The sequence below is a fragment of the Herpailurus yagouaroundi genome, unplaced genomic scaffold, assembly GCF_014898765.1.
Source record: "Herpailurus yagouaroundi ecotype Mexico unplaced genomic scaffold, PumYag 215, whole genome shotgun sequence".
Taxonomy (NCBI): Eukaryota; Metazoa; Chordata; class Mammalia; order Carnivora; family Felidae; genus Herpailurus; species Herpailurus yagouaroundi.
The window spans coordinates 6,072,280-6,090,627 of record NW_024412446.1 but is presented as its reverse complement, the minus strand read 5'-3'; the positions used below and the strand labels follow the sequence as shown (position 1 = coordinate 6,090,627).

The 18,348-nt window shown below is 51.4% G+C and overlaps 1 protein-coding gene across 1 annotated transcript in view; it reads left to right on the top strand.

The window, feature by feature from the left end:
* LYRM9 (LYR motif containing 9) overlaps window positions 1–17,455 on the top strand; it is a 26,598-nt gene extending 9,143 nt beyond the window's left edge. Inside the window, exons 2-4 of the mRNA XM_040455306.1 lie at window positions 12,744–12,887; window positions 14,564–14,656; window positions 15,921–17,455. Of these exons, the coding sequence (XP_040311240.1) occupies window positions 12,744–12,887; window positions 14,564–14,656; window positions 15,921–15,938 (255 nt within the window). The 3' untranslated portion in view covers window positions 15,939–17,455. The remainder of the gene's footprint in view (window positions 1–12,743; window positions 12,888–14,563; window positions 14,657–15,920) is intronic.
* Window positions 17,456–18,348: the final 893 nt, after the last annotated feature.

Below are 18,348 nucleotides of genomic sequence, written 5' to 3'. Positions count from 1 at the left end.
TGCACAGTTGAATGTCTTTTAGCATATTCAAGAGCTGTGCATCCATGCCATAATCAATTTCAGAACATATTCATTGTCCCCAAAAGAAACCTCTCCTTTAGCTGTCACTTTCAGTCTCCCATTTCCCCCAGCCCTGGGCAACCCCTCATCGACTTGCCGTCTCTGTGGATTTGCACGTTCTGCACACTTTGTGTAAGTGGGCTCATATAATATTTGGTCTTCGATGGTTGGCTTCTTTCACAGAGTGACGTTTTCTAGGTTTGCCCATATTGTAGCTTGTATCAGTTCATTTCTTTCTTTACTACAAAATAATATTCCGTTGTATGAATATTTTATTTATCCATTCATCAGTTGATAGACCTTAGAATTGATCTTAAAAAATTTTTTTAAATGTTTATTTATTTTTGAGACAGAGACAGAGCATGAACGGGGGAGGGCCAGAGAGAGAGGGAGACAGAGAATCTGAAGCAGGCTCCAGGCTCTGAGCTGTCCGCACAGAGCCCGATGCGGGGCTTGAACTCACAGACCGTGAGATCATGACCTGAGCCGAAGTCGGAGGCTCAACCGACTGAACCAACCTTAGAATTAATCTTAACTCCTCCCCTCCTACCAGGCCTTTCTGGATCTGACCCAGCCTTCCTGGACAGCATTCTGTTTGCTCCTGCTCTCCCCCTTGGCTCAGTCCCTGGGCTCCTTTGGGCCTGGCAGTGCCTTTCTCCCTCAGACCTTCATTCAAACTGCTGTCTGCCTTCACCACCCCATCGCCAACTCCTACTCCTCCTTGAGCCCTCAGATTTAATGTCCTTGTCTCAAGAAACCTTTGACCCTTGACTGGGTGAGAGATCCCATGAGCCCATCTTTCAGGGACCCGAATTCCACCTTGTAGTAATTAGTTATAATTGAAGAATTAGTTTTCATTTGACGTTAATGTTCAGGGTCTTCTGTTTGTTTCTGGAACCCCAGTACCTAGCACCTTGCTGGTGCTCCGTGACTATTTCAGTACTTGCCCACGCGTGCTTACTATGTATCAGGCACTCTACTATACTAGGGACACGGTCATGAACAAAATAAATGGACGCCCTGCTTTCTGGAGTTTACATTCCAGTGGGGGGATACAATGAAATATATGTCAGGTGGTAAAGAGTGCCGTGAAGAAGGATAGCCGGGACTGCACAGTGGTCAGGGAAGTCTTAAGTGAGACCTGGATTCATTTGCGGGGGAGCAACATAAATGCTGGGAGTGGTTGGGTAAGGGAAGGCCGGAGGGAGGGAGAGCATGAGAGGAGAAGGATAAATCCAGAGCCTTCGGCTCAGCCATCCTCTGAGATGAGCCCTGTATGTGGGTAGGAGCTTGTTAGGAGTGGGGAGACCTGGGTACGAAGCCCAGCTGTGCTCTCACCTAGTTCTGTGTGAGCCTGAGCCTCAGTGTTCCTCCTCTGTAAAATGGGAGCAACCGAGTTGTAGATTCAGTAGCCCGTATGGAGTGCCCTGACCTGGCAGATGGATAATTGCTTCCTTCTCTCGCCCTCAAACCACAGTGATGCGTTGTGGCCTGCGTGGGGGAGGCCACGGCCACAGGGCAGCCTAACATCACAATGACTCACTGCAGGTTGCTGCTTGCTCTGCTCCGACACCGGCATGTTCGCCTTTTGTCTGATTTTTCCAGTTTGCTTTGGCCGGGATAGCTCACCCGGTCCACTTTCAACTGCTAAAGGCTCAGGGGGGTTGAGCTAAAAAAATAGGATGTTCAGGGTGGCTCGCTGGCCTTTGAGACAGCAGGTGTGGGAGAATGAGCTGAGGATCCAGAGCCAGGGATTCGGGGCCTGAGTTTGAGACCTGGCTCTGCCACCTGCTGGCTCTGTGATTTCAGGACAGCCCCTGTCCTGGCTTTAGTTTCCTCCCTGGTAAACCGAAATCAATCAACACCCATGTTTTGAGCTTCTGTTATGCTGTGGGCACCGTTAACCGTGGAGGGATGACTCCTGTAATACAGTCTGAGTCCTCCAGGAGCTTACAGTCAGCAAGGAACAAACAGGCAGCTAGAGTAGGAAAGGGTATGATGTTCAAGCACCTGATAATATGTGGCACTACCGTGCTGGGCACTGACGTCAGCTCGCGTGATCTTTACAACCCCCTCCTCCCCATGAGGTACACATCTTGTTCTTCAGTTTACAGAGGAGGCCGCAGAATATAGAGAAGTCAAACAAGTTGTGCAGGATCACGTAGCTCGTGAATGACAGAGGTAGGCTCCTAAATCAGGGTTGTTTGTCATCAAAACCCTCTCTGTGCCTCTTCTGTCACGCTGGGATAAGTGTGAGACCTTATTAGAGGACTATGGGCAGCATGGGGTGTGAGCCTTGAGGGGGTGACATGGGAGCTGAATCTGTAAGGGTAAAGAGGAATTCCTGAGGCAGGTGAAGGGGGAAGAGAGGTGTTGACGAGCACAGCACATTTCAGAGATGCTATTACCAATAGTTACTAAGCGCGTTGTATGTGCCGGGCACTGTGCCGGGTGGTTTAGGAGTTATTTAATCCTTACAACGAGTCCGTGTAGGAAATACTGCCAGTTGCCCCATTGGCAGATGTGCCACTGCCTCCAGGGTGGAAGCAGAGAAACTTGCCCGGGTCCCACAACTGGCAAGTGATGGAGCCGGGATTTGCACGCAGACTGCCTGATCCCAAAGCCCGTGAACTTCGCCCCGCAGTTCAGCGTGTGGCTAGAACGCAGGGAGTGTGGGAAGGACAGCAGGAGATGAGCTTGATGAGAGAAGTTGGAACCAGATGTCGGAAGGTCGTGGGTAAAGAACACTCTACAGAGGTTTCGGAGCAAGGGAACGACATGGTGTGTGTGTGTGTGTGTGTGTGTGTGTGTGTGTTTAGGAAGTATCCTTCGGTGGGACTGGAGAGAGAGATTCGGATAGTCTGAGCAAGGCATTGTTCCAAAGCTGAGAGCCAAGGTACTGCCCTGGTGCAGGACCTTGAAGGAGTGGGGGAGGCACTGAGGACCAGGAGGGTGAGGGGAACAGAGGGTGGGTCTTGAGAGCCTCGACCACGACCCCGTCGGAAAGGGACTAGAGGAGCAAGGACTGCCACCCCGTTTCTAGCTCGGGAGAATGCGCATGTGCAAGGCGAAGCCCCGGTGGTGGGGGAGCAGAACCACTCTGCTTCTGTAATTGTGACTTTCCCCATCCAGAGAAATAATTGCATATTTAAACAATGGCCTGTGCAGGCTTAATTTAGCCTTGTATCAGTGCCCAATAGGGCATAATTTCTGGTCATTTTCTGTAGTTCCATTCTTTTCTTTTTTTAAATATATGACTTCCCCCCACTTATTTTTAGGTGCCCTTTGTCAGGGCACAGGGTAGCGAAACCGACAGTGGGGTTAAATGAGGCCATAGGCCTGTTTCTCAGCCTCTGTACCAATGATACCACTTGGCTCCCAGGAAATTCCCTTTGTGGCTTTATTTTTCACTCTTTTCCTTTATTCTGTTATATTCTCCTTTGGGTTTCCTAAGAGCTTTTTTAGCATTTCCTTAGTTGCCCCTTTTCTTTGTCTGTGTAATTGACATCAGCCTTGTGACTTTTTTTTTTTCATCTTTGTGCCGCAGGAAGCTATAGATGGTGTCCTTGGGTTTCAGAAAAGCACAGAGCAAAGTTATATGAAGAAGGTTGAAAAAATAAGTAGTGAGTAATAGCACGGTCAAGTGCTTTCATGAATACAGACCTAGTCCTGAATGAGCCCCAGGAGGGTTCTCTGTGGGGTCCTTAGCCCTGACCCGGGCAGCGTTTTGTGGATGGCTCAGATATGGACATAGCTGGTGTTAGAAGCACGTAGGGGCATGGGCTTTGGAATCAAACAGACGTAGGTTTGATTCCTGACCTTACCATCTAATTAATAGCTGTGTGGTCTCTGGCAAGTTACTTAACCTCTCAGAGCCCCAGTTTCATCATCTATAAAATGGGGCTAATGATATGTACCCCATAAGATCACACATGTAAAGCTCCCAACACCTACCTCACACATATTGATCACTCCCTGAATGGTAGGTAGTAAGACGTGTCATCAGCTGTGCAGAGAGCTTGAGGTAGGACAACTAGGTAACATGTCGGGCTGTTCATCTCTGGTCCCAGGCCCGAGTCCAGAGCCACACACATGCTGGATGCTCTGAATGACACTGTATGGGTGACTGACACAGCTCACTGGGGCTAAAGTCTCTCTCCGTGTCCCCCATTTGTGCCTGGTATGTGATTGTTTCTGTGCCTTTATTGTGCCGAATTGAGTTGAGTTGGATAACAGACAGGATCACGTACCCCTGAGATTGTAGCAGATGACGACTCTGAACTGAACTAATAGAATACAAGGTGGGAATTTAAAAACGGTTCATGGAGGGGCGCCTGAGTGGCTCAGTCGGTTAAGCGTCCGACTTTGGCTCAGGTCACGATCTCACTGTCCATGAGTTCGAGCCCCGCGTCAGGCTCTGTGCTGACTGCTCAGAGCCTGGAGCCTGTTTCAGATTCTGTGTCTCCCTCTCTCTCTGACCCTCCCCCGTTCATACTCTGTCTCTTTCTGTCTCAAAAATAAATAAACGTTAAAAAAAAATAAATAAAAAAAATAAAAACAGTTCATGGAAAAAAAGGTTCCTCTGAGCTGAATGCCAGGGGCACATGGGGGCCTGAGCAGAGAATGCAGTCAGCAGCATGCCTTGAACTCCCAAGTAAAGGAGGTAACATTGCCACCTGAGCCCCAGGTGGTCAGAACAGAGCTGGTCAGAACACAGGGAAACCGCAGCTTTTCCACTGGACAGTATATCTAAGAGCGAGATCAGTAATGAGGGGGTGTGTGTGTCCAGAGGAGGCTGAGGGGGAAGGGGAAGCATTGGAAGAGGCTAGAACCTTCAGGGTGGGTATCTTGGAAAAGAATGGCTACAGGGCTGGGGTAATTGACTGAACAGTGACAGACTGGACTTGGGGGCCAGTTAGGGAGACGTGAGCCCCAAAGGGCAGAGCTCAGACCAATGACTAGAAGTTTACAGAGCAGATTTTAGCTCAGACCCGAAGGGACTTTGTGACAACTCTGGCAGAATGGAAATGGGGAGCTTGGACTTGGGAGGTCATGAGCTCCCTGCCACGAGGGAGTGTAAGGGAGAAAAGCTGGATGACTCCCTGCCGGGGATGTGGAAAAGAGATTTTTTTACCATGGATGGGAAAAGGTTGCCTTCAGTGCTCTGGTTTTGAAAGACTCCCTACTTTGGATGATTTTTCTGCTCATTCAGTTAACACCTTTTACCGAGCACCTCCCATCAGTCAAGCCATGCCACCTTAGGTATTTTTATAACCCTGTAATTCATTGAAGGCTACAGGATGAATAACCAGAACTCGGTTCTGATTTGGGAAAAAGCTAAATACATTTCACCTGCTCTTCAGTTTGATTTCAAAGAGAAAAAAAGATGGCTTTTTTTTTCTCTCTCTCTCTCTCTCTCTGATGTCGGCAGAGGTAACTAAAATCAATGAAATCCATAAGCCTCTGCCAGTCTCAGTTTGCACGACCAGCTTCCTTCAGCAGGCCATTTTTATCTTGGGTGGAAGCCTCGAACGGCATCATAACATATTGTTTTCCCTTCTGCTTTCCCAGGGGCGGAGAAGGGCCGGGGAAGAGGGCCTCCTGTTTAGTGACAGCATGTGTGCTGTCTTACTTAATCCTCACGTCAGTCTTGCCATGATCTGGGGCCCATGTTTTCACTGTTCCACCTCAGTCTTCAGGGTGCGGGAAAGTTGACTGAAGGTTGTTGCGGGGGAGGGAGGGTTCGATCTGACACCCTTCTGTTGCGTGACCACTGCCTGCCAGGCATTCTGTGAGTAACAAAGCCGCGCCAGGAAGAGAGTAGAGGGCATGGGGAATTTGGTTGCAGATGGGATAGAGATTGGCAGTTGACTGGGGAAAGCCTTGAACACCCCCCACCCAACACCACCACCCTACACACGCATACTGATGAGCTTAGACTTTGTTCTGTGGGTGCCATTAGAGGATATTAAGCAAGACACTCATAGATGAGATTTTTGTTGTTAGTTGCTCCGTTCTGGCTGAGTATAGGGAGGGAATGAAGAAGAGACATGTCAGAAGGGTGTTGGGTTAATCCAGGAGAGAGGCTCCAAGAGCCTAGAAGAGCCAAGGGAAAGGAAGGGCCCCTTTCCTTTAAGAACTCAGGGAGGTTAGGGGTACCCGCGTGGCTCAGTTGGTTAAGCGTCCGGCTTCAGCTCAGGTTATGATCTCCTGGTTGTGGGTTCGAGCCCCGCGTCGGGCTCTATGCTGACAGCTCCGAGCCTGGGGCCTGCTTTGGATTCTGTGTTTCCTTCTCACTCTGCCCTTCCCCTGCTCATGCTCTGAATTTCTCTCTCAGAAAATAAACATTAAAAACAAAACAGAACCTCTTCAGGGAGGTTGGGGCACTGGAGTTATAGGCAGAGTCCACATCTCAGCCCCACCATTTCCTAGGTGTATATTCACAATCAGCCTCAGTTTCCACATCTGCACAATGGGATGATAATGTTTTTTCCTCAGAGGGTTGTTGTAAAAATGTCTAGCACCACGCTTAGCACATTGGTCAGCTCTCAGGCAAGGATGAATTTCTTGGGGGAAAGGATTTGAGGATATTTTTACCTGGTGGCCTGTCCAGACTGAATGAGGCAGGAGGCAGAAGCTGCCTGCAAGTGAGTTGGAGGGAAGCTGAGGGGACTGGAAAGGCTTGGCACAGATGGGTGGGGAAGGGGGGTGGGTGTTGCTGCTGGAGGTGATGGGTAGGAGTACCGGGGGCCTGGAGATGCCGAGGTTGCTCAGCCAGCAAGCACTGGTGGGGGGGTGTGCTTGGCGAGTTTGATCTGGTTGGGGAGGGTGGGGAGACAAACACTCGGAGCCCCGGGCGATACCTGGTGACCTGAGCCGCCACAACGGGCTGTGGGCAAACAGATAAGGGAGCAGAGAGTCTGTGTGGTCGTGAGAGGGGATTGGAAGACCTAACCCAAAAGAAATTTCCTGGAAGAGTGTTAGGGACTCACACAATCAAGGGAGAAGGCTGGAGAACTGAGCAGGCATCTAGACGTTCCTGGAAGGCCAGGAGGCAGGAGCCACAAGGACAGTTCAGAACAGGAAGCGGCTGATCAGGGCACACCATTGCTGGGATGCATGAACTCATTTTCAGGCTCTGTCTAACCCTGTTCAAGAACCCATCTCCAGAGGTGGGGAGCCCTCAGTTGGCCTCGCCTGGGTCTAATGCTCTCCTTGTGGCCAGGAGAGATGTAGCCATGGACAACAGTCTCAGCAGACGAGACTCAATGGGAGGAAGTCATCCCCTAAAAGGAAATTGGTGGGGCAGGTGGGGGGGAAGGGAGGGAAGCCGAGCTTAGGAAGAGTAACACCCACGTGGACCCTGGAGCCAGACCTCCCCGGGTGGAAATCCTGGCTTCTGTTTGTAGCTGTGTGTTGACCTTGGACAAATTTCTTAACCTTCTTTTTGCCTCTGTTTCTGTATCTGTAAAAGGAGAGCATAAAGGTACCTTCTTGTAGGATTGTTGTGAAAATTAAGTGAATTCGCGTGCATGGTTTAGAATAGTATCTATCACGTGATGCATATTCAGTAAGGCTGTCGTACGAATAACTGTATGTGCTTCTTCTTCTTATTTGTTGTCATCACTAAAGGAACTACGGGGGTGTGTCAAGGTGCCTGGCAGGTGGAGGAGTGATGGGGGGATGAACCTGGGTGGGTAAGAAGGCTTCAGGAATTGGTGTCAGCCTAACAAGTTTAAGACTTTATCCCCTAGGTAAGGGGAAAGCTGTGGAAGAGTTTTTCTAAAATAACTTTTTGTTACAAAGAGTTTCAAAATATAGAGAAGTCGAAACAAGAGCGCACCGTCCACCCTTATCGCTGCCACCTGAACGCAGTCTTCACGTTTTGCCACATTTGCTCTTCCTTTCTCACCCTACCTTTTCTCGTTTTGTGTTGTCTTCTGGGGAACCGTGTGAAAGTAAGTTGCAGACATGATGACACGTGTCTGGATGCGTCCTTCCACTTGCTGAGAATGAGGACATTCTCCCACACAACACATTGTCGTCGTACCTACGAAAATGAATAATCGATAATCATAATCATGGCGTGTCCAGCTGTGGGAAGATTTTAAGTTGAGCGTTAGACAAGGCACTGTGGCCGCCATGTGGAGGGTGGCTGAAAGGGGGCTGAGGGCTGGTAAATACCCTTCCAGTTATCCAAGTAGCAGATGATGAAGACTGAACTAGAGTGAGGTGGGGTGATGAGGGCTGTTTGAGGTACCCACAGGTCTCCCATTGAATACGGTAGCAAGGATGCTGGGTCAATGAAGGCTTCCGCAGGGAGGTGCCAAACCTTAGAGCTGAGCGTTGAAGGATCTGGAGACCCGCAGGGAGCAGATGGTACGCAAGCGTAGGAGAATTCATTCAACACATGAATGTGGAACATCTACTGTCATGGTTATGTTTATGTGTCAAGTTGACCGGCCATGGGGTGCCCAGTTGGTTAGCCAAACATTATTCTGGGTGTGTTTGTGAGGGTGTTTTTGGATGAGATTAACGTTTAAATCACCAGACTGAGTAAAGCAGATTGCCCTCCCTAATGTGGGTAGGCCTCATCGGAGCACTTGAAGTCCAGCATAGAACAATAGACTGACCCTCCCCTGAGTGAGAGAGGATTCTCCTGGCTGATGGCCGTCAGCCTGGGACAATAATCACGTGAGCCAATTCCTTATAAATAATATACATATATGAATATATCTGCATATATTCTCTCTCTCTATTCTATTGGTTCTGTGTCTCTGGGGAACCCCAATGCACCTACTAAATGCCAAGCATTCTGTCACGGTGCAAAGACTGTAACACGTGAACACGACACAGGCTGTTGTGGAATGTGCCACCCAGAGCTCAATTTGCCTAGACGCTGCAGTGAGTGACAGGAAATGTGATGAGGCGTGGGCAGGGGCCAGATCAAAAGGGGCCTTGGAGGCCATGGGAAGGAGTATGGATTTTGTTCCATAGGCCAGTGCTTTCCAAACTTCAGTACCACTTTCATGATTTTTTTTTTTTTAAGTTTATTTGTTGTGAGAGAAAGAGAGGGGCAGAGAGAGAGGGAGAGAGAATCCCAAGCAGGCTTCTCGCTCACAGCATGGAGCCCAGTGTTGGAGTTCCGTCTCCCAAATAGAGAGGTCATGACCTGAGCTGAAATCAAGAGCCGGATGCTTAATAGACTGAGCCACCCAGCCACCCCCACTTTCATGATTTTTGCCTTATCCACATTGCAACTGCCTTCTGACTTGCTTGATAATTTTAAAATAGTGTTGCGGGGTGTCTGGGTGGCTCAGTTGGTTAAACATCCGACTCTTGGTTTCAGCTCAGGTCATGACCTCACGGTTCGCGAGTTTGAGTTGCACGTCGGGCTCCGCACTGACAGTGCGGGGCCTGCTTCGGATCCTCTGTCTCTCTTTCTCTTTCTCTCTCTCAAAATAAATCAGCTTGCGTGATTTCTCTCTCAAAAATAAATGAACGTGAGAAAAAAAGATAAAAAGTAAAAATTAAGGAATGAAATCGGTTTTGTGCCCGTTCCTTTTTTAAACTGTCTTAAGCCACAAAACCAATGACATTATGGTATTTTTTTGGTCATTACACGTGAAAATAAATATAAAATCATTACAATAAAAAGGTATCGGTCCACATGCTGCTTAAAATAATTTCACATTTGCCATACATTTTGGGAAAGTTGTCATGAGCGGCAGGGGTAGGGGTGGATATCAGATCAAGGGTTTCGGGCAGGAGCGTGCCATGGTGAGAGTCATGTTCTGGGCAGATTCACTGGCTGTCAAGTGGTGAATAGACTGGGAGATAGGGAGGCCTGCTGGGAATTGTGGCGGTTGCCCACGGGAGCCCTGATAACAGTCTGAAGCATGGATTATGCAGTGGGAACAGAGGAGGGAGCAGATTGGAGGGGGCATTCAGACGTGGATTTGGATAGGACTTAGAGACCGTGGCATGAGATTGAGGCAGGAAGACGAGGCTAGGTTGGCTCAGTGCTGGTTTTGGGTTGGTCGCCTGGGAAGACCGAGGTACCATCACAGAGGCAGGGAGCCTAGGAGAGGCCGAGGTCAAGAGCAAAGAGCAGGATGTGCCAAGCAGTTGTTTGGGGCCCCAGGGTCTGACTAGAGTTTTAGCGGCAAGGCTCTGGAGTTCATTGCCCCTTAATAGCCAACCCACACTTTAAATTAAATTAAAACATTTTTAGTTGAACTCTTCTGAGTGGACCCACACATGCATTCTCTGCTACTTATCACTGAGAATGACTAAGTATTATAATTGAGCTGAAAATAATCTCTCGCCCATACTTGCTGGGTTGGTTTCTAAGTATTGCTGGGGTTTTTAACTGCTGAAACAAAGTTGTGCTCTTTCCAAATGTTAATCTGGAAGACTGCAGATGGTAACCATCTGTTCCACGACTAGCATTTTACAATATTTGATTAGCACTTTATATAGTTTGGGGAAGCCTGCCAGTGGAGTCCGCCCATCAGGTGGGCACTTTGGCGTTATGTCCTCCGTGGTGGCCCTCGAAGGTCTTTGCCCCCACTGTGTGGGGTTCCCCTGTTTTTTGGAGGCTTTTAAGTGCAACTAGTCAGACTGGCAGGTTGATATTCATGGCAGGAGGATCTTAGGGGCCTTGCACCGTTCGCACTCTTCCTTAGGGCTGGAACCATCAGAGCTCATCAGGGGAGCAGGATTTGGGAGGGTGGGATCTGTCCATCAGTTAGGGCTCTGGGTGCCAGGTAACAAAACAATAAACCCAAGCTGCTTTGGTAAAGGGGATCAGTTGGCTTGGACCCTTTTTTTTTTTTTCTTTTTAAGTTCATTTATTTAGAGAGAGAAAGAGTGAGTGGGGAGGGGCAGAGAGAGAGGGAGACCGAGAATCCCACACAGGCTCCGCACTGCCAGCGCAGAGCCCGATGCGGGGCTCCAGCTCCCAAACCGTGAGATCATGGCCTGAGCCGAAGTCTGACGCTTAACCCGCCGAACGACTCAGGTGCCCCAGCTCAGATCCTTGAAAAGTCTAGAGGTGGGACTGCCTTCAGGTGGATGGTCTTAGGGTTCAAATGAATTCTTCAGACTTGGCATTTCCGCTCAGCCTGCTGCCGTGTGGCTTCAAGAGGAGGCAAGAGCGAATGCTTCCCGCAGCAAGTCTGGAGGGAAAAAAAGGAGGCCTTTCCACTCACCCCTGCAGAGGTGGTAAGATTCACTCTGACTGGGCCAGCTTCCATCATGTGCCCACATGTGGATGCAGGGCTCTGATTGGTCGGGCCTGGAGCGGAGCCCTGTCCAGGCCTGGGTGCAGAGGCCTGGGGAGGGGTGGATGGCCAGTCACACATCGGGGCCGCTGGCAAAAGGGAGGAAGGGTGGGTGCAGACAAGCACCTGTCCGTCCCGGTGTCATGGCAGAAGCCCAGAGGAGCAGGGGGCATCGGCAAACTTAGCTGTGGAGACAGGCGGTTATTGTTGCCAGGAAGATAATATGCTGGAAATGGAAGGAAGGAGCCTCTGAAACTAGCTACTTAATGAATTCCCTTTCTTAGTTTAAGAACCTGTGATAGATTTAGTATTCTGGTTCTCTCTTTCTTTTTTTTTTTTTTTTTTTGAAGGGGAGGGAGTTGTCTCTCTTCTTTCCATGTTACTTTGAAACTAAGGGCAGTCACTTAATCTTGGTCTTTCAGCTCCTTCGTTTGGAACATAGTGAGCTTCCTTCTCGGAGAGGGGAGATCTGTACAGAGGAGATAACAGTTTCCATTCAGTCCAGTTCGACAAGCAGGGCATGAAGCCCCGGGGCCTGGGCTAGGCTGCACAGGTTTGGCAGCAGATGAATCCTCAGCCATGTGGACAGCACTGTAACGGCTCTAGAGCAGGGCACTTGCAGCCCCTCAGGCCGGGACAGTCAGGAAGGGCTTCCCAGAGGAAGGGACACCGAGCCGGACCTGGAAGGATGGACACGAGTTCCTCGCATGGAGGAGGAGGGGAGGGGAGCTTGACGCGAAAGTGACGGCAGGTGCAAAGGCACCAAGAGGGTGCCGGTTTGCGGGATCTGGGAGAAGTTCCGTGGGGCTGACTGCGAGATGAGCCCAGGACCCCAGTTCCAGAGCACATTCTGAAATCAGGGTGGAGGAGACTGGAGAGTGACAGGCTGAAGGCAGGGACGCCTTCAGGGTGAGATGCTGTGGTAGAGGTCGAGGCAGGAGCCTAGCAGGTCTGGGCAAGCTCCCGGGTGACGTCGATGCTACTGGTCCAGGACCACACTTTGAGTGGCGAGGCTCAGACCTCTGGACGTTCTCCCCTCTGTTGCCTGTAGTCAGCTCGTTTCTCAGTCTTGCGGTGCGGGGTCTTCCTGCTTGTCACCCCTACCCTGCCCGTCCGTGGCACCTCGTCCCCCACCAGCGGAAGTTGGCTTCCAGAAAGAAGGCACCAGGATGAGGCTGGGCATCTCCCCTCTGGTCCCTGCGGGCCTGCTCCGGGCTGAGACTTCTGCAGGACGGAATGCCCAGCCCGAGCTTGGGGTCTGGGCTCTGTGGAGCGTGGCACGAAGGCGACCTGGCCTCCACGTTGTATCAAACCCGCTTCACAGAGCCGTGGAACGTGGGGGGTCAGGGCCAAGTACCGGCTTGATGCCTTAGAAACGATGCTTTCTGTGTTTTCCAGGGACCGAGGGTCTGGGAGATGGCCCCACTCCCAGGGGCAGAGCTGGTCCAGAGGCCACTGCAGCTCTACCGATACCTGCTGCGCTGTTGCCGACAGCTGCCCACCAAGGGCATCCAGGAGCATTACAGACATGCGGTCAGGCAGGTGGGAGCAGTGTGTACTGGGCTTGGGATGGGGGGGGGGTTCCCATGATAGGGGACCCATCTCAGGGCCGGGGGCAGGGAGCAGGATGCAGGGATAGTCTCTCGGGTGGCAGTGAGGGGGAGGGGCGGCAGTCTGGTAAGAGCCACCAAAAACCACAGCCCAGCCCCTCTTGTCTGATTTTCGCTCAAAAAACAGAAGATGTATCATCCAGCGCCTCAGCTCTGTACCAGGGCTCAAATAAGGCAGCTCAAATGGATACTTAAAATAAAATATGGGACACGACATCATGTTGACGGGCATTCCTGCCAATAACGCACAGCCTGACTTTACTCAGGAGAAAACGTCAGGCGAATCCATAACGGACGGGCCATTTCGCACACAGCTGGCCTCTGCTCATCCAACCAATGTGTCAGTGTCATGAAACACAAGGAGAGCTGTGCTTTCAAGGGGACGAAAGAGACACGACCACTCAATGTAATGAGTGGATTGGATTCTGGACCAGAAAAAAAAAAAAAAACAAAACCCAAACACAGTGATTCAAAAGGACGTTATCAGAGAAATTCGTGAGATTGGAATTTGGGCTATTGATGAGAGAGTAGTATTATATCAATGTTGAATTTTTTGGATTTGACTCCCACGGTTATATAAGAGAGAATCTCCTTGTTGAAACACACTGAAGTGTTTAGGGGCTCGGGGCATAATGTCTGCAACTTTTAAATGCTCCCCCCACCGCCTCAAATGGAGCACAAAGCCATGAAAAGAGGGCATGATAAAGCAAATGTGGGGAGATGTTCACAATTGGTGATTCTGGTAGGGAATTCATTTGTATTCTTGCAGCTTTTCTGTGGGTTAGAAATGATTTCTAAATAAAAAGTTGAACTAAACTGAATGCAAATAGAATGTGGAAAGCATAGAAAAAATAGAGGTAGCAACAGACAGGCTGTGGAAACATGGAGGAGGGCGCAGCTGTCTGTCTGAGGGCGCCACGGAGGACTTCCCAGGGGCGAGCGTTTGAGATGCTCCTAAAGACCAATCGGAGGATGTGTGGGGTCGAGGGTGACCGGGCAGAGAGGGTACCAGTTCTTTGTGGAGGGCCCTGAGTGCCATACCAATGAACTTGAGCCTCCCGATCCGTCTCAAGGGTGAACACGTGGCTGGGAGCAAACAGCAGCCCTGCATTGCTCTGCATCGGGCCTGGCTGGATCTTCCGGTCACCTTCACGGCTGCCCTTCCCTCTGCTTGGCCTTGCAGCACGGGCCAGGGGAAGCCTGGCTATTGTGGAGCCTGGTGAAAGCAGCTTCCTGGGAGGAGCAAAGGAAACCGAGGGATGGAAGTTTCCCTTGGGCCCGTGCCGCCCGATAACCTTTGGGCCCAGCTTCATTGGGGGTAACTTGGGGGCCAGTCTTCCATTTTGTAATTGCTCTGCTGGCCGGAGGACAGGCTGTGTGGCTGAATAGACCAGGATTTAAATGCTGGTGCCATTGCATGGTGGCAAGTTGGGGTGTCTGAGCCTCTGTTCCCTCATCTCTGGGTGGGATCGTCATAACGGTCTACGGAGGGGTAAGAGCGATATGAGTGGAAAGGGGCCGCAGCGCGTCTGGCCTGTGACTGGTGCTCTGAAGATGCTGGTCCTGTGAATTTTGCCTCGTCATCTTTTTTTATGCTTCAACTTCCAGAGTTTCCGGGTTCATTCAGATGAAGACAGTCCTGAGAGAATCCAGCAGATTATTAAAAGAGCCATTGAAGATGCTGACTGGATCATGAACAAAGTAAGTGCCCGGCTCCCGGCTCCACCTGCCCAGCCTGCACGTTGATAGCTGTAATCTCTGTGACCACCAGGGGTCGCCCCTGCCCCACGGTTGATCCCCTCCCCTGCGGCCGCTCCCCTCCTCCAGAAGCCCAGAGGTGATGACAGGTGCCTTGCTGGTTGCATCTGTTTTCTGCAAGGAGTGGGGTGTTCTCAATCCCTAAAGGCAGACAGTGCTGAAGAAGCTGCGATGGTGGGGCAGGAAGAAGGAAGAGAAAGGTCTTTGTGATGCCTCAGACGCGAAAGCTTTCTTGGGGAACAGTGAGCTCCCTGTGTCCGGGGTGCTCACACTGAGGCAGGGCCATTGAGGAAACATCCAAGTGTCGATTGTGGTAGAGGGAGGGAAGGAGTCAGAAATACAGACTAACTTGCTGGTCCTTACACATTGGTGTTAGAACAACCCCCCCCCCCCCCCCTTCCTTCTAAATCACAGTCTCGAGACCCAGGGTCCAGGATTCTGTTTGGAAACTCAGTGATTGGACTAGATGGCTTCTGAGGGTCCTTCTCTACCTGAGATTAAAGAAAAAAATTTTTTAAATGTTTATTTATTTTTGAGAGAGACACAGAGACAGAGAGTGAGTGGGGGAGAAGCAGAGAGAGAGAGGGAGGTAAAGAATCCGAAGCAGGCTCCAGGCTCTGAGCTGTCAGCACAGAGCCCGACACGGGGTTTGAACCCCCGAACCGCGAGATCATGACCTGAGCCAAAGTTGGGCGCTTAACTGACTGAGCCACCCAGGCACCCCCCCTGAGATTTTTTTTTTTTTTAATATTTATTTATTTTTGTGAGAGAGCATGAGCTGGAGCAGAAAGAGAGGGGAACAGAGGATCTGAAGCGGGCTCTGCGCTGACAGCAGTGAGCCTGATGTGGGGTTCGAACTCACCAACCGTGAGATCATGACCTGAGCTGAAGTCAGATGCTAAACCGACTGAGATTTTCTTTTCTTTGAACAAGACTCCGCTTAAAGATTAGGATGGACCTGCCGCACGTTCACTTCTAATGTTCCAGTGTCTTTCTTATGCGTCCCCGCCCCCCCCCCCCCCGCCACCGCTGCCAGCTTCTTCTTCCATTAGAGAGGAAAGGTGGTCCAGGTGCCGACTAGGGATTTCACCGTCTGGTGCCTGCGGTGCCCCCTCCTCCGAGAAGCCCCTGCGGGAGGCGGCTGAGGCCCAGATGGGATTTCCCGGGTTCTCCCTCACCCACTTCTAATGATCTCTCTGTCTCACAGTATAAAAAACAAAACTGAGACTCTGGGGCCTGAAGAATGAAGCTGTCCTAAAGACACTGAAGTTGAGAGTCCGTCTCCTGGAACTAATCAGCGGTGGCAGTTCTGAAACATCCATTGGCCTTGCTGGCTGAGAGCAGGGAATGCGGGGCGGCAGAAGCTGACGTTTGCTCAGATGGCTCCTTCTGCCACTTCCTGTGTCCCCAGCATCCTCGATGTTTGCCTTTCCGGCCGGTTACAATGTGAGATTTGGGGAGAAATGCTTCGTCGCTTTGCTTTGAACGTGGTTCATTTTTTCTGGATGTTGTCCTTCGAGACTCAGAGGGGGTGTCCCCTCCGATGGCAGACGTGCAGAGGACAGGGCGTGGGTTTTAGAATCAGTCGGGTCTGGGTTCGAATCTCAGTTCTGCGGCTTGTCAAGGGCGTTGCCCTTGAGCTCAGACTCCTCCTCTGTCAGGATGAAATACGATGAGACTGCAGGACCTGGTGCACGGTGGCGCCACTAAATGTCCCCCTGAGGAGGCCATCCTGCACCGCCCCTTCCTCTGCTCCCACGGTGCTCACACATCTCTCTGGCACACTCCTCGACGGGCCTTAGTTGTTTGCGGGCTTATCCTGCCCTGCTTGTTGTCCCTGAACCCTCATGGGCCCACCGGGCCTAGCTGTCCGCCAAGCGGCTACTCCTCCTGGCCCTGTCCTTCCTTGAAGTCCTGGTCCTTGTCCTCACGGAGTTTCTAGTGTCCCTGAAGTGGTGACACGCAGGCTGCACGGAACAAGGAAGAATGGCAAGGCAGCGACGGGAGACACCGAATCGTGCAGGCTCCTGTGAACCTGTGACCTGCCCCAATGGCCCTGCTTTGCCACCGTCTCGGAAGGAAGAAGGGAGGCAGGGAGGGCGGGAGGGAGGTGGGGAGCAAGCATTCCTGTGGGTTATGGCGAGCCTGAAATCTGTGGAGAGACAGGCTGTTCCCAGTTGGAACACATGCAACGCATCCCAGTTCCACAGACGTTGCTCTTGGGAAACATACTTGGCCTAGTTCAGCCTCGGTTTCCCCATCTCCAGTGGAGGAACGCCCACGCCTACCTGCCAGGGCTGCAGTATGGAGTCCTGAGCTCTGACGTGAGCCAGGTGCTTCACACGGAAGCTGGCTCGGGAAGCTGGCTGATCGCCGTGGCTCGTTACCAGTTAGGGAGCCTTGCTTCGCAGATGGGGAGATGGAAGCACGGACAGGTTGAGCCCCCTTTCCAGGTCACCTGGCGGCTAAGCCAGGTGTGTCTGAATCTACGAAACACCACAGGTTTGGGAGGGAGAGGGGAGCAGCAGAGGGAGGGAAGGTGGCCAGGAAGGACTGAGAGGCCAGACCAGAGCAGAGAAGCCACGTTGGGACCTGAGTATCGCCCAAGGACTCTCAGCAGAGGGACGAGCTAGCATGTTTGTGACCCTGCTTCGTTTTACGTCTTAAAGTGACTCGGATACATCAGTATGCACTTGACTGAGCAGCAAATAAGGAAGTAAATATATCCGTTTTTGAAAGCTCTGGTGTCTTGAATGTTATATTCATTCATTCCCTAAATGCATGCTGTCCCTACCGTGTGCTGTCATACTAAGTATCGAGGATTAGAGACAGGCCTATAGAAAGCTGCCCAGGAGGGGATCGTTCTTCAGAGGGGATGACCAGACGCTGGTCCCACTGCCAGACAACAGGTGATGAGAGCAGGGTGAGGAAAGCTGAGGAGTTTCAGGCCAGTGCCACACCCGAACCGGCCTCCTCCACCTGTGGTTCAGCCCTTCTGAAATCAGGGGGCCCATCCTTGGTCAGCAGGGGTTTGTCTTGATCACAGGAGTGAGGTTGGTTGTATCCCAGGCCTTTCGCCAGCAGGAGCTGTGTGAGTGAAGTCTGGCCAGGGTTTGGGAGAGGATGAGTGTCCCTTGCCCTTGACTGGCTCCGTGGCGGTGGTCCCGTGGCCTTCAGTTCACTAGTGCTTGATCCACAACTGGTGCTTGATCCAGTTGTGCCGACTCCCCCAGGTGGCAGACAGTGGGTGCCCAGCTGGCCAGGGGCTGGCCTGTCAAGGGGATGGGTCGGCTAACAAGGGGTTGGCCGCTTTCCACCCGCTGAGCAGGTCAACTGACGACACACACCCAGGAAGTGCAGGTAGAGGAAGCAAGATACAGGATGGGATAAACGTGGCAGGGCAGGGAGGCAGCGCAAAGTTGGGAGTGGGGGCACGGTGCACTGCCTGGGAGAGCCTCTTGTCCTCACTAGCCTTCTTGTCTTCTGCCCTCAGACTTCCACCCTTGTGATCCCTGTGCGGATGCTGTGTTTGGATAGGCCTTAAATTACCCAGGGCCCCGGCTCTTAAACGCACATAGCCAAAGGTTTACAGGGTAGCCGCCAAGCAGAAGGAAGAAGGAGATGAAGGCTTGTCC